This window comes from Pogoniulus pusillus, chromosome Z (assembly GCF_015220805.1).
Source record: "Pogoniulus pusillus isolate bPogPus1 chromosome Z, bPogPus1.pri, whole genome shotgun sequence".
NCBI lineage: Eukaryota > Metazoa > Chordata > Aves > Piciformes > Lybiidae > Pogoniulus > Pogoniulus pusillus.
In genome coordinates, this window is record NC_087309.1 from 69,616,671 (window position 1) to 69,631,115 (window position 14,445).

Consider the following 14,445-nt stretch of genomic DNA (forward strand, 5'->3'; position numbering starts at 1 on the left):
CAGCAACGTTAATGAAGGACTCCAAGTTTACTAAAAAGAGATCAGAAAAGTCAAAAAATGATCTATAGCTTTTAATCAGAATGTCACATACTCAAAATATAATACAGCAAGATTCCCTCACAAAGTATTCTGGACATAGAAAGAAGACTAGAAGTGCTACCACTTGACAAAGATACCTTGTGCAGGTACAGATTTTCAGAGACTTGGTATACACCAGAGGTTACAGTAGCTAAGCTGTGCAAATACCTCCAGAGGCTGAGAAGACCTCCATGTAAGCAGACAGGCCCAGACTTCAGTTCTTTTGTGTGCTCCTTTAGAGCAAGAAGCTAGGAAAATATGTTTTCTAATCATTTCCGTAGCACTTTAGACTTTAATCGGAAATGAACAAAACAATCCCAGCACTACTGAAAAGTGCTTAAAAGTACAGGAAGTGACAACCTGTAAGCCAACAATACAGAATTGCACAAAATCCTTTACTAGAAGCCTTCTATATAAAAAATACATAATATTCTTTGCTGGTGAAGTTACAACAGCATGCACTACCAAAAAATGTAAGAGATCTGTAGAGATTTGTGTTTCTACATACAGTTTGAAATTCCTTTGGAAGATGTTGATCTGGACTCAGTTTGCAGACATGTCGAGCTTTTTTCAGCAATTCCTTGGAGTTTTCTGTAAGAACTCGCTTCCTATCATCCAGTTCATGAAATCTTTGCTGTTAGAAAATAAAGATAGTAAAATATATACTTCTTCCCTTCTTCAATCTAAATTTCCAGACATGATGACAGCACAATGGCACCTGACAACATTCAAATCAGTCCCTACTGCAGGCCTGCTGCTTGCCATTACTGAGCACTTCTGAAGAGGCACTTAGCCTTGTTAAACCTCAGATAAGCTCCACCCATCCATCCAGGCCGTCCACATCTCTCTGCACTGTCTGCCTTGAGCAGTTTAACACTCCCACCCAATTTAGGATCACCTGCAAACTTACCCAAGGCACACACAATTCTCTCATCCAGATCACTGCTTCTCCAAAAGCTGGCCCAAATCCTAAGCCCTAGAGGACACCACTTCTGGCTGGATGACAGCTGGATTTAACTCCATTCACCATCACTCTCTGAGCCCATCTACTCAGTCAGTTCTTAACGCAGTGTATCATCTGCCCATCCAAGCTGTAAGCAGTCAGCTTCTCCAGGAGAATGCTGTGGGAAACGCTGTCAAAAACTTTACTAGAATCCAGGTACACAACATCCACACCATTTCCCCAGTCCACTAAGTGGTTCACCTTGCCATAGAAGCAGATCAAGTTCATCAAACAGGACCTGCCCTTCATGAAGCCATGATGATTGGACCTGATAACCTGACTGCCCTGCACCTGCTGCATAATGGTACTCAAGATGACCTGCTCTATGACCTTCCCCAGCACTGAGGAACCTGTAGTTCCCTAGGTCCTCCTTCTGTCCCTTCTTGTGGATGGGCATCATGTTTGCCAATCTCCTGTCAGCTGGGACCTCCCCACTTAGCCAAGACTGCTAATATATGATGGGAAGTGGCTTGGTGAGCACTTCCACCAGTTCACTTAGTAACCGTGGGTGTATGATGCCTGCCCCTCCCTAGACTTGTGTATGTCTAAGTAGTGCAGCAGGTCATGAACCATCTCCTCTTGGATTACAGGGGCTCCACTCTGTTTCCAGTGCCTGTCTCCCGGCTCATGACACTGGGTAGCCAGTGATCAACTAGTCCTACTACCAAAGACTGAAGTAAAGAAGGCACTGACTACCTTAGCCTTTCCCTTATCCTTGACCACTTCTTTCCCCTTGCCTCTGGCAAAGGATAGAGATTCTCCTCAGTCCTCATTTTGTTGCTAATACATTTGTAGAAGCATTTCCTATTCTCTATAACAGCTAAAACCAGTTTCCAGCTTGCCCTTCTCCTTTTCTCCCTGCATAGCCTCACAAGAGCTTTGTAGTCTTCCTGACTGGCCTGCCCTTTCTTCCAATGACCACAGCCTCCCCTTTCCTCCCGAAGCAGCAACTAAACCTCTCCATTCAGCCAGGTCATTCTTCTTGCATGATGACTTGTCTTACAGCACACAGGGCCAGTCTGTTCCTGAACCCTTAAGGCTTCCTTCTTGAAAAGCATCCAGCCTGCCTGGATTCTTTGGCCCCTTGGCACTGCCTCCCAAGGGACTCTTTCAATTGTCTCTGAAACAGGCCAAAGTCTGCCCACCAGAAGACCAAACAGACCGTTCTGCTGAACCCCTCTTTGCTTCTCCAACAACCGAGGACTCTTTCATTTAATGATTGCTGTGCCCAAGACAGCCCACAATTGCTACATCATCAACCAGTCCTTCTGTTCACAAACAGCAGCTGATTTACTATACAGTGGTTACACACACAATCCATCTTATTTTGACAGTTACACCATAGGAATACACTTTTTTCACTTTTTCAGAGACACAAAATTTTAGCTGAAAATCCTTATGCACAATATTCTGCTTCTGAACTTTTCTCTGACAGTTTGAAAACTTTAGCTGCATTCCTGAACTTGCAAGAGCTTTATCTTCCCAGTTTTTATTGTTGTGTACTTCAGTAAAATATAGGAGCCCTCCAGTGGCAAAAATATTTTGAAGTATATATTTGGAGATTATATAGTTAAGTAAGTATAGTTAAGTACACCACATAGACACTCATAGAAACTCACCTTACTTTCTTACTCTTTATTTACTAAACACAACAGAAGCAATACTAACAGTTATGCACATGGGTTGATACATGCTCTAGAGCATGTACCAACTCAAAAATCCTGTTTTCCCTTTCCTTCACCAAGTACTGGGATATAGATTTTGCATGTGAGGTAAGTGCTTCACAGTCTTCACAAACATGCTCTAACTGTGTTGACATATTCAAAAAGGCTAAAAAGAGTATCACATCTTAGAGGTTTGTACTTATTTCAGCCAATAGCATAAGAACCAACTTGAAAAGAACTTTATAAAGGTACCTCAGGAAAGTTCAGTACTACTGCGGGGTTGTGATTACTGCTTCCAGAAAAGCATCTACTGAACAAGAGAAACAATCATATTTTTCATGCACAAGCAATTTATATTTTGTTTTGGGCAAAGTTAAGAAGCTGGTTAAAAAAAATGTAATTGCAAGTAGTCAACGTTTCCTCACGAATTTCTGTTTGAGTATGTGCTTGGTGGCAGCATGTAATTAGCTAAGTTTGGAAATTTATACAAAATAAAACAGAAATGGCATTTTCCTAAAACTTGGTTTAAGTAGTATTAATACCAATTATTTAAGCCAATTTACACCAAATGAACCTGAAAATTAATGAGCTATCAAAGCAAGACAGCTAGCAACACTCTTGCAAACAACCATCACAAACAAGCAGGCAAGTGTGCCAATTATCTAATGAGCAGATGGGACTAACAATCTTCCCCAAAGTTAAGGGATCACAAACACATATTTGCTTCTTATATTAATACAAAGAGTTAAGATAACACTAAGGTTCCCACTTGAACTGCAATGACAAAATACAAAACCAAGACAGCTGTAGTTGCTAACCTGACTTGCTCAAAAGTGTAATTTTTCAGTCTTTCTACCAAAGTGGTTAAAAAGAAAACCACCACAAACCAACAAACATGCTGCTATCTCCACAGTATTCCAGTGCCAAGGCCTCACAAAGTATCTTCTCTTAGATACACTAAGTGGGTTTGTATTTGTGTCACATCTTAATCACAAATTTACTCAGCTATTATAGTCAAGACTGCTAGAGAGACAAACACTACGAGTAAGAGCTATGTATTAACAAAGTTTCATGGCTTCTTTGGCTGATACCCACCATTCCAACTGCAGTGAATACATCAAAACCAGCACATGACCTACAAAAATGTCTGACAATTAAAATAGAAGTAATGGTCTCTTAACTGTTGAGGCTACAGTTACAGTACAGTTCTGTACATTACACAGCTCTTGTACAATATATCTATTTCTGTATGGGTGCTTTGTTTGTGCAGGTTTATTTAAACACACAGAACCTGCTTTCACGACTTTATAAAAGTGCTGCAATGGCATGCTCACAGGTAGTTTTGGGGCAAGACTATCTTAACACAGTAATGTTGTAGAAAAGAACTATCACCTTTAGCCTAAGCCATTAAGAAGCTAGAGGGAAGGGCCAATTTAAACACACTATTTCAAATAACAATTTGAGATGAAACTAATAAATACTGACTTTTCCCCATGAAAATGCATTTCTTAAGGCAGAAAATAAGAAATAAATCAGAGTATACAACATGCAACTCGCAGACTGAAATGGGAAAAAACTTCTGAAAATAAGAGGGGCTAAAGACTTAATTCAAAGATTCAACATGCTACTGCACGATGCTACAGCTTTCACGTATGTCAGAACCTAAGATGCACTTGAATACACAGAAGCATTTCCTCCACAGCAGTTAAATGTCGTGAAATTCTTATCACCAAGGTTATTGATTTTAAGTTTCTTTTCTACTTTAATGTTCCTAGAACCAACCCTCCGAAATATAGACACTCTGGTACTCTACTTCTATGTTTCAATGTAACCCAGTAAAGACAACTAATGGGACCTCAGTTAACTCAAACATCTCTTCACTGGGGAAGGAGACAACTTGTTTAACCAAGAAATACCACAACATTTACATTACAAGTCCTGACTACTTAAGGAGCAGACCTTTACAGTTAAGCTATTCTCTAAACAATGAAGATGGTGACAGACAGAACTCAAAACACTACCTTGCCCAGTGACGATACACACTACTCATATGAGAACATGGCTTTGTAATACATTCTCACCCTTTACTGAGCTACATCAATGAAGCTATTTTCACCGAATTTTAGCAAAGTCTGCATAACAGCTGCATTACATGACAGAACTGATGCATGAATGATTTGCCAAGTGACATGCTGGACTTATTTCTGTCCTCAGGCTATTTTCTGCTCCTTTTAGCAAGTTCCCCTCTACATCATTTTCCTGCAAGGGGTGATACTTATAACCTCAAGCAGTTGTCTGAACACATACTAAGACTATTCATTTTGGAAGATCATATCCACCCCAAATAGTTACCATCCTCATAAATATCACTTCTTTACAATTTAACAGCATTTAATTTTTAATTGTGTATCAAACTGAATTAGCAGCAGACTACAGTTAACTTGACTCAAGATGAGGAAATAATTTACCCTCTTGTACTTTGACAATCTTTCCCCAGTACACTGAAATATTGTACTTCTACAAAAAATAAAGAATTGACCTCTATGCACCAATCCCTGAGAGATTGCAGTATTCTCTACTCATACAACATATCCATGGACTAATTCTTCAAAGACTATCTTTACCTGGGCAGAGAACTGCTTCATAATATGATCAACAGAAGGATCACTTATCCTCCTTTCCACCCTCTAAAATAAAGGCATTTAATTATAGCATGAGACAATAAGGTGTGAAAGAGAGGTAAAAAGAAAACCAAAGCATCTCTGGTTCTCTTTGATACAGGACTTTCAAGTTCATCTTGTGTTTGCATCTCCATGTCGGTTGGAGTCACTCATCTATGACAGACTTGGAAGCAATCTAAGAGAAGGCTTCGAGAAGACCTTGTAGTAGCCTTCCAGTATCTGAAGGGGGCCTGCAGGTGGGCTGGGGAGGGACTATTTACAAGGTCTTGTAATGACAGGAGGAGGAGGTAATGGGTTTAAACTTGAAGAAGGGCGATTCAAACTAGATGTTAGGAAGAAGTTCTTTACAGTGAGGGTGCTGACACACTGGAACAGGTTGCCCAGGGAGCTTGTGGATGCTCCCTCACTGGAGGTGTTCAATGCTGGAACTAGATGATCATTGAGGTCCCTTCCAACCTAAACCATTGTATGAGTCTATGATTCTATGAAAGATAATACTTCCAAATAACAGCTAGCCCTTTACATATGCTACGTGTGATAGGATATACATGGGTCAGGACATGACGACTGTTCAGCACATTATTCCAGCCAGTTAGCTGTCTTGAGGAAGGCAAAGCTCCCATTCAGCTTTAAATGAAGAAAAATTAAATCGAACTACAGCAATCAAGGTTAACTATTTGGCAGCACACACACTTATTTCTAAACAGAGAAGCAGTTTTTTCCTACACCATAAAGGCTTCCATAAGATATCATCACAGATATTCCAGTATTCATAAAACTAGTTACCTCTGCAGCTTTCAGCTGTACACTTCCTGCTTTATACTCCAGTTCCATTCTGTTCTTCTCAGCAGCCACTACAGCGCTCTGAAGAACCAAGTCTGCTTTGGCCATGTTCAGTGATACACAGTTCTACACAGGGAAACAGAAAATGTTATTTTTTTTCCCCACAAGAGACCAAAACCTGATACAATCACTATATGGCTTAAGAAACCATCCATTTTCAGTCATAGTACACAATCTTATGCTGTGTTCAACTCTCCAGTATTGCTGTCAATCAAATTCTGTGAAAAAGAACAGTGACTTATTGGTGACCCAAACATCTTTTATTTCTCTATGCCATATACTCACATGTAAAACATGAGAAAAATCATAGCCTCATCAGTGCTTTAAGAGACAGAATCCAGTAGGTAGATTTTGATGGACTTAAGTCACACAAAGATAGGAAAAGCAAAAAAAAAAAAAAAAAAAAAATCACAACTATTTAAGATACTTGGCTCTCTCACTGACAAGGCAAAAGGATTGATCAGAGCAACTCCAGTGTCTGGAACAGCATATAAATGGTATCAGGCTCTACTTTGGAAGATTCATACCAGGCTTCAGCGATCCCCAGAACCTCTTGACAACTTTAAAGAAGCAATCATTTTAACGTTAAACCAGTAACACTCAAGAATGGTCTAGAGGTTTCAAAATCAGCCATGTATTCTTGTATGCCTGAAGGGTAGCTTCAGGCCTCAAATTATGAGGAAGTGAGAACACCAATTTACTTTTGTGGTTGTTTGGCTTTTGTTTGTTTGTTGGATATTTGGTTTGGGTTTTTTTTTTTTTTCTTTCTTCAATGACCCGCATATAAATCTCATCTCTTAATGAAAGGGAGGACAATGTTTCAAGTGCAGACCTAGCAGCTCTGTAGAATATGTTTTGAGGGTGTTAAGTTCTTTGCTACTTATCATTTCAACACAAAGTTAGTTTCAACAGTGTGAACTTGGCCACAGGACTGAGTTTATTAATTTCCAATCCACTTAAATAATCTAAAAAAAATCATCAGGGAAGTAAACTGAAAAAAAAAATCATTCATCACAAACGGAGTTGGACGACAGAAAGAGCTGAGCTGGATAAAGCTGAACTTATTCAAAGATGACAGCACAAAGAACTACACACAAATACAATGCCAGAATCTGAAACGGTGGCACAATGCTACTTCTGTCAACAGACTGCTAAGTATTGATATGTATTAAAAACACACCAGGCACACTCTGTCTTGTGTATTTGTGCAAATACACAGTAGCCTGTTATTCTAGCTGACAGTTCCAAAAAAACCCAAAATTCTTTAAAATAAACAAATAATGTTACCACTAGGGATACACAAAATCCCCTATGTGTCTGAAATTTCCTTCTGTGGCAGAAGTGACTACTGCCTAAAACATATGACTGCCTAGGTTTTTATTACTTTAATAGTCTATACAGTTACTGTAACTACAAAAGCTAGTGTAGAAAACACAAAGACTCACAAAAAATTGAAATTCATCATGAATTTTGGTTTGGGGATAATCAGAAGTGCATGGATATCAAAATTCTGACAATACATACAATCTTTCTTCTATCAGAACATTTTTTTCTCTTCAGTATGTACAAGCATGTATTTCCCTCAGCACACAAAGCATGAAAATTAAGCTGATGCAAAACTGAAATAAATCCCTTTTGCAATCAAAAATTACTTCAGGCAAATACAATCCATTCTCCCATACACCCAGGTATACTGAGAAATACATGGTACATATTTCAAGTACGTATTTGCAAGTCTCTTTTCATGTACTGGTGAAAAAGAGATTAAGATACACATTCAGGCAGCACGGGAACAGTATGCAAACAATTTACACTGCACTTCACAACAGCAACTCACTTGGAACAGTTTATGTACTGGGAAATGGGCATCAAATACAAAAATCAATACAATAATCTAGAAAATCCTGTTTTAAATATAGAGCATTTGAAAAAAAGTTTTAAGAGTTACTTTTCAGGACTGTTATTACCTGTACAAGCTCTGTAAGTTACACAGAAGTAAGCTAAAGCCCAAGCAACACTTTTAACTTGGCAGGTTATTTTTTTGCTATTCTTGGGGACTTTCAAAATTGCTTTGACTAACTGACCCAAATGTCATTTCTGAAATACACCAGTTCTTGCAGCCCATGCCTGTCAAAGAGAAACAGCTTCTCACTCAGAATTTTTTCTTTAAAAAAATTATATAAAGACCAGAAATTGAAATGCATTGAAATTAGCCTCACTTCAAAAATAATACTCGATTCTTTTCAGGGATAAACAAGACCACTTTTTTGATGTTAGTAATAGCAAAGCAAGAACATACATGCTCTAAGTGGCTGCCTGAACGGCACCACAGTTTGCTGAGTGTTAAAGCACAAGCAGATTCCCTTAGAACTGAAACTAACTCTTACTCCTTAGCTCTTCAAAAAAAACCCAATCCCCTAAGAAAATTCACCTTATGGAAGATCCCATTATTAGGGCTTACAGCCTTAGCTAAAGCAACAATTAAGTCCTAACTTTTTTCCTCCATTTTTTGAATTAAAGAAAACCCAATGACACTGGAACCTGAGTGTGGTGGAGGGCCACATAGGTCCAAATGGCCGTGTTTACAAGCCTATTCTTGCCCGGACACGCTGTCCACCCGAAAGGTGCTGCCCTGCCCAAACCTGGGGAAAACAAATGAAGGGGGACAAAGGAGCACAATAAGCCTGGTGCCTTCGAGTCTGGCCTGCCGGTTTGCAAGGTTGAAGCAAACACGTTGTGTAAGCTCATGCGCCTAGGGTGGGGATCCACCTGAGCCCCCTCCATATTTGGGGGTACCGGACCTGTGGATTTCACCTTATTTGGTATGTTTTGGCTTGCTGCCAGACTCTTATTGGACAGCATTGCGGCCAAGGACCATCAATCTCGGGCCCATATCTCATAAAAGGGGCAATTCAGTGTTCCTGCCACCCTCCTCCACCCGCCACTCCTAGCCTCTTTGCCGCTTTTGGGGCCACCGCCGATGCATTCCGACCCACGGCACCTCGCACCAGCCCAGGGAAAATCGACCAAGGCGCTCCCGGCCAGCTACCGCTCCAGCCCGTCGTTCCCAGCTCGATCGTGCCCGTGGAGCCTTCAGATAGCGCACTCCAATAATACCTGAACTGAATTATTCAGATCCACGAGAGTCAACGACGTGGCTTTGCCGCACATATTTGGGATCACCGAGACTGTGACTCCAGCCAGTGAGTAACTGAGTAACCTCGATTTAAGCAGCATTGACTTTCAGACTTTACCCATGGCACGTTTATGCCACAAGACTCTCTATCCAAAACCTTTCCAAACCTCTACTTAATTCCTGGTTCCTGCTGTAAATAGACATGCTGTAAAGTAATTTCACAACCACATACAAAAGTTTTTTTGGGGGAATTCCTTTTGTATATAATATTAAATTATTTTAAACCCTTTTAAATTTGGCGTCATATTTAATCCCCCCAAAACCCAAACAAAATCCCTTCACAACACAGACTTGAGTACTTTTCCCATCCCAGCCTTCTTTACAGACACGGAGCCTTACAGTTTTAAGTCAGTCTTTCACATGACTAATGGCTACTTTTTTTTTTTTTTCAATAAAAAACAAACAAGCAAAAGGTTATGAAGTAGAGTGGAAAGAATATTTCACAGAACTATGCAGTATGCTGAAAATGTACAGGCTAAAAGAGTTACACAGCTGATTCATATATTTACTGAATCAGACCATGGACTGTAAGATCTCAGTCACAGAGCCTGAACACAAGAAAATGATCTATGAATTGTATCAATGGAAGACAAACAAGATTGAGTTAAAAAAAGCTTCAAAAGTTGTTTATCTGGCAGAAAGCTAGCTTATGAATATTTACAAATCTGAACATTGCATACTTCTTACTTAAGTTACAAGAACTGGACTCTTCATAGAGAGATGCGTACTGAATTAAAATACATACCTTTATGAGATGCATCAATTCATTAACAAGTCTTGTTTTTTGGATATTTAGTTCTTTAATCTTTACATTCGCCTGTTGAGATTCCTCCTCTAGGTTAATACCATCTTGTTCCAACTGCTTTAAACTATGAGGAATTAACATTCAATTAATCCTGATTAAAAATACATTATACAAAAATGCAAAAATTATTAATCTTGTTGATGAACTCATAGTTTGCAAAAATAGGTTATTTGTATACCTTGTGTGCATACACTGTGAACACACGAGGAATTCCTGATCTATGAACACTTAAATGCAAAAGAATAAAAATTCATAATCAATGAAACTGATTTTGGCTACTATGAACATCATTCAGCAACATACTTCGGTAAATTTCAGATTTTAAAAACAATTAAGGGAAAAAAATTAGCCAAATCAGTGTAACGGTAATTTTCTTCTGCTACAAGAGCCTTGCAACAATACAGCAGTAGGAGTGTTCAGGAGGTTTGCTCAGCTCTTATTTTATGCACTAGCCAAGAAAGAATTCTCTTCAATTTACTGCAGAAAGCCAGAACAGTAAGACTTAGAATCACAGAATCATAGAATCAACCAGGTTGGAAGAGACCTCCAAGATCATCCAGTCCAACCTAGCTCACAGCCCTATCCAATCAACTAGACCATGGCATTAAGTGCCTCATCCAGGCTTTTCTTGAACACCCCCAGGGACAGCAACTCCACCGCCTTCCTGGGCAGCCCATTCCAATGGCAAATCACTCTCCCTGTGAAGAACTTCCTGCTAACATCCAGCCTATACTTCCCCCAGCACAACCTGAGACTCCTTGTTAAAAATTTCATTCAAAATAATGATGTCTAGTGAGCTAAATAATTTGGAGATATTAAAAATGGTGAGAATGGCCAAGAGGATGACACAGGAAACTATGATCATTCTTATTTTGATCCCTAGGAAAACCATGGAGATAATATCCTTGCAGAGCAATTCCAGAAGTGACAAAAGGCAAAATAGTCAGCCATACATGAATTTTAAGACAAATGGTAAGCCATTCAAGAGTGTCTGGATTCAGTTGCTGATGAAGTCTTTATTGTCTATATGTACCCAGAGGAGTCTTACTTTGTGCTGCTTAGATAGAGTAGAAACATGATGAGGTCACTGGTACTGCATTTACTCAACTCTTCTGTGTACCCGCATGTGCTCTGAGGCTACCTAAGGGCTGTTTAAATGTGCTCTGTGTGAGCAAGCTCGTCTACTGGGAAGATAAGCTCAGTCTGTTTGCACGTGGGAGCATCAGTGCAACCTTCCTCTCAAGGCTGCTGGATTCAAATCCCCTGTGTTTTCCAATGTGATCTCCCACAATGTTGTTGTAGTCAAGATGGAAGACTACAGTCAGAGTGGATGGAACATGAATTCAGCAAAATTTTAAAAGAAAATGTGGTTGGATGAGCAGGCTCAGTGTGCCGTGCCCTCCCTGGAGGTCAGTACTGCGAGATTAAGTCCTGGGACCTGCTCAGTTTAACATCCCTGCCAGTGACACAAGTGAGACAGATGACACTCGCAATCAAGTTTTCATATATTAGACGAGGCGGAGCAATTGGCCTGTGCTTCAGAGTAGCCTGCTGAGGCTGGAGGAAGGGGTTAACAGAAGACTCAGGACATTCAGTAAAGATACATGCTGAGTCATGCCCATAGGAAGTAAGTGCATCTGACAGTGATACAGGCTCAGGATGTGCTGTGAAGAAACACTTGAGGTGGATAGTGAACTAATCATAAGCCAGAAGCGTGCCCTAGGAGCAACAAAGTCCCCAAGCATACTTGGCTATATGCATGGAAGCACAGGCAAAGGGAGAATGATTTTTCCTTTCTGTTCAGTACTACAACCATTTTTGCTCCCTGCCCTGAAGATAACAAACTCGAACAAGCTTGGAAAGCAGACAATACTGTCAAGGGCTATATCACAGGCACTGCAAGGACAGACTAAGAGTGCTAAGCTTGTTCATCCTAGGCAAGAGACAGCTTCAAGACACCTAACAGCAATGCCCCGCTGTACTTCCCACAAGGAAGCCATTTAAAGGATGAAATCAGGCTCCTGCAAGAGGTGCATAGTAGGATTAAAGAGAGTGGACATAAGTGAAAACAAGAAGGATTCAGACAAGGTATCTGCAGAAACTTTTTTCCACATAAGGGCAAACAAATAGTGGAACAGGATGCCTCAACAGTTCAGGCAGCCTCCATGGAGACCTTAAAGATACAATGAGATACAGCCTTGAAAACCTGGTCTGAATTCCTGGAGGCGTTTAAGGCCAGGCTGGACGAGGCTTTGCCAACCTGGTCTAGGGTAGAGTGTCCCTGAAACGGCAGGGAGGTTGGAACTAGATGATCACTGTGGTCCCTTCCAACCCTAACTGATTCTGTGACCTTGCTTTGAGGGGATGGCTGGACTACAGACTCTCTGAAATTCCTTCCAACATAACTAATTCTGTCACTGTACTTCAGAATTACATGCAGCTTCATTCAGACATTCATCAATGAGAAATACAAATATTTGAAGATAGTTACACTTACTGCAAGGATTAGATAAATAATTTTATTTCTATAGAAAGACATCCTTACTATACAGAAACAGCCTTCTCTGTAGCTCTGTTGGGTTTCTTACTGGCACAATTCAAAATTAAAGGAGTGCTGTTACGTTTTCAAAGTGAAGGATTTTATCAGTATTCGTCTTCAAATAGAATTCTGTATTCCAGTAAAACAGCATGGCAATACAAGTATCCCTAACATGAAACCTAAGAGCAATACTTAGCTTTGAGGCTAACCTCACATCCACGCTGTTTAAAGCTGCTTATTTTCCCAACAACCTGAATGCTTGTGATTATACAGCAGTTGATTCTGGTCCCTCTAACACCCCTGCAGTTCTATTTCTCTTTGTTTTTCCTTCTCCTCCTTTTCAGTTCAATGCATCATAAGTAATGCAAGAGTTCTGCATGCAAGCACCAGCATCAACTTACAGAAAATGTAAAGTAGTGCAACAGAATACATAGGAGTATTTGAGGGTTCAAGGTCTGCTGGGACTGTTTTACAGGTGTGCAGGGAGTGAAATCTGGGGCAATCTCACCTGCATTGCTTTCTGGGAGCATGAGCTTAAGTTTCAATCATGCCATTCAAACATTTCAATCATATCCATGTTCTAATTATGAGAAATTGGTAAGAGAAAAGTAATTAGAGAGGCCCACAAAACAAAAAAAAAAAATCAGGACAAATACTGTGGATAATCAGGGTCCGATTCAATACCTGACATGCTTACTTAGTACTATGTACACGATGGAATTACCCAGGCATGTATCAGCAAGAGAGAAGACTATAGTAATATTTGAATAAATTAATTCAGTGATCTCAAACTGAAAACCTGTGATTTTATTACAGGCAACCATTTGGAATACTGTTACACGGTCTTAAAGGTTGTGTTCAGCTCCATTTATAAACACTTATTTTGTCTTGATTATCATCTGTACCCAATACTCAGCTATGGTTTACTTTGTAAGGGTAAAATCACACTGCAGTAAAAGGAAGCCAAAATACCTTTGTTATTAAAATTGTTCATGTTTCACAGATAACATGCTTTGTTTCCTACCTGTCATATTTCACACCAATTTTTGATTCCAACCGTTTCCTCCTGTTTCCTCTGTCTAAAAGTTCCTTCTTCTGCTGCCTAAGCTCATTGTCTCTATGTTCCAGATGTTTCTGTCTCTCATGCAACGTAGTCAAACGCAAATCCAATGACTTTAGTGCACTACTGATTTCCTGAAATAAAAGAACACACATCTTATTACAAACACACCATATCAAACGCATGTAAGTGAGTTATGCTTACTGGCCCAATAAAATGGGTAGTAGTTCACATAATACAGAGAAAGAAACCTGTTACCTGTTGTTGGTTTTCCAACTGTTGTCTTTCATCTGTATCCACTGATCTAGTTAGAAACTGGGCTGCCCTCAGGGATGTATTAGTAGACAGGGTTAGGTTTGTATAAGCAGATACTCTAATAACATATCTTTCTTCTGCTGTATAAATGTTCTTAAGTTTGGTTTCTTGTATGACCTAAAAAAAAACCACATGAATGTATCAATCTGAGAAAAATGTCATTCAAGACAATGGTTTTCAGAACAAGGAATAAACTAACTAAAATCTACATTAAGGTCTTCATCTTATGCAAGATTCTGACTTGTTCACAAGCTTTTGCAA

The 14,445-nt window shown here is 39.7% G+C and overlaps 1 protein-coding gene across 1 annotated transcript in view; it reads right to left on the reverse strand.

Moving 5' to 3' along the window:
• Positions 1-14,445, reverse strand: part of SMC5 (structural maintenance of chromosomes 5) — a 51,504-nt gene that overhangs the window by 11,054 nt on the left and 26,005 nt on the right. The window contains exons 14-18 of the mRNA XM_064176483.1: positions 14,128-14,301; positions 13,834-14,003; positions 10,211-10,334; positions 6,213-6,335; positions 587-712 (exon numbers count right to left, since the gene is read on the reverse strand). Coding sequence (XP_064032553.1) covers positions 587-712; positions 6,213-6,335; positions 10,211-10,334; positions 13,834-14,003; positions 14,128-14,301 — 717 coding nt within the window. The remainder of the gene's footprint in view (positions 1-586; positions 713-6,212; positions 6,336-10,210; positions 10,335-13,833; positions 14,004-14,127; positions 14,302-14,445) is intronic.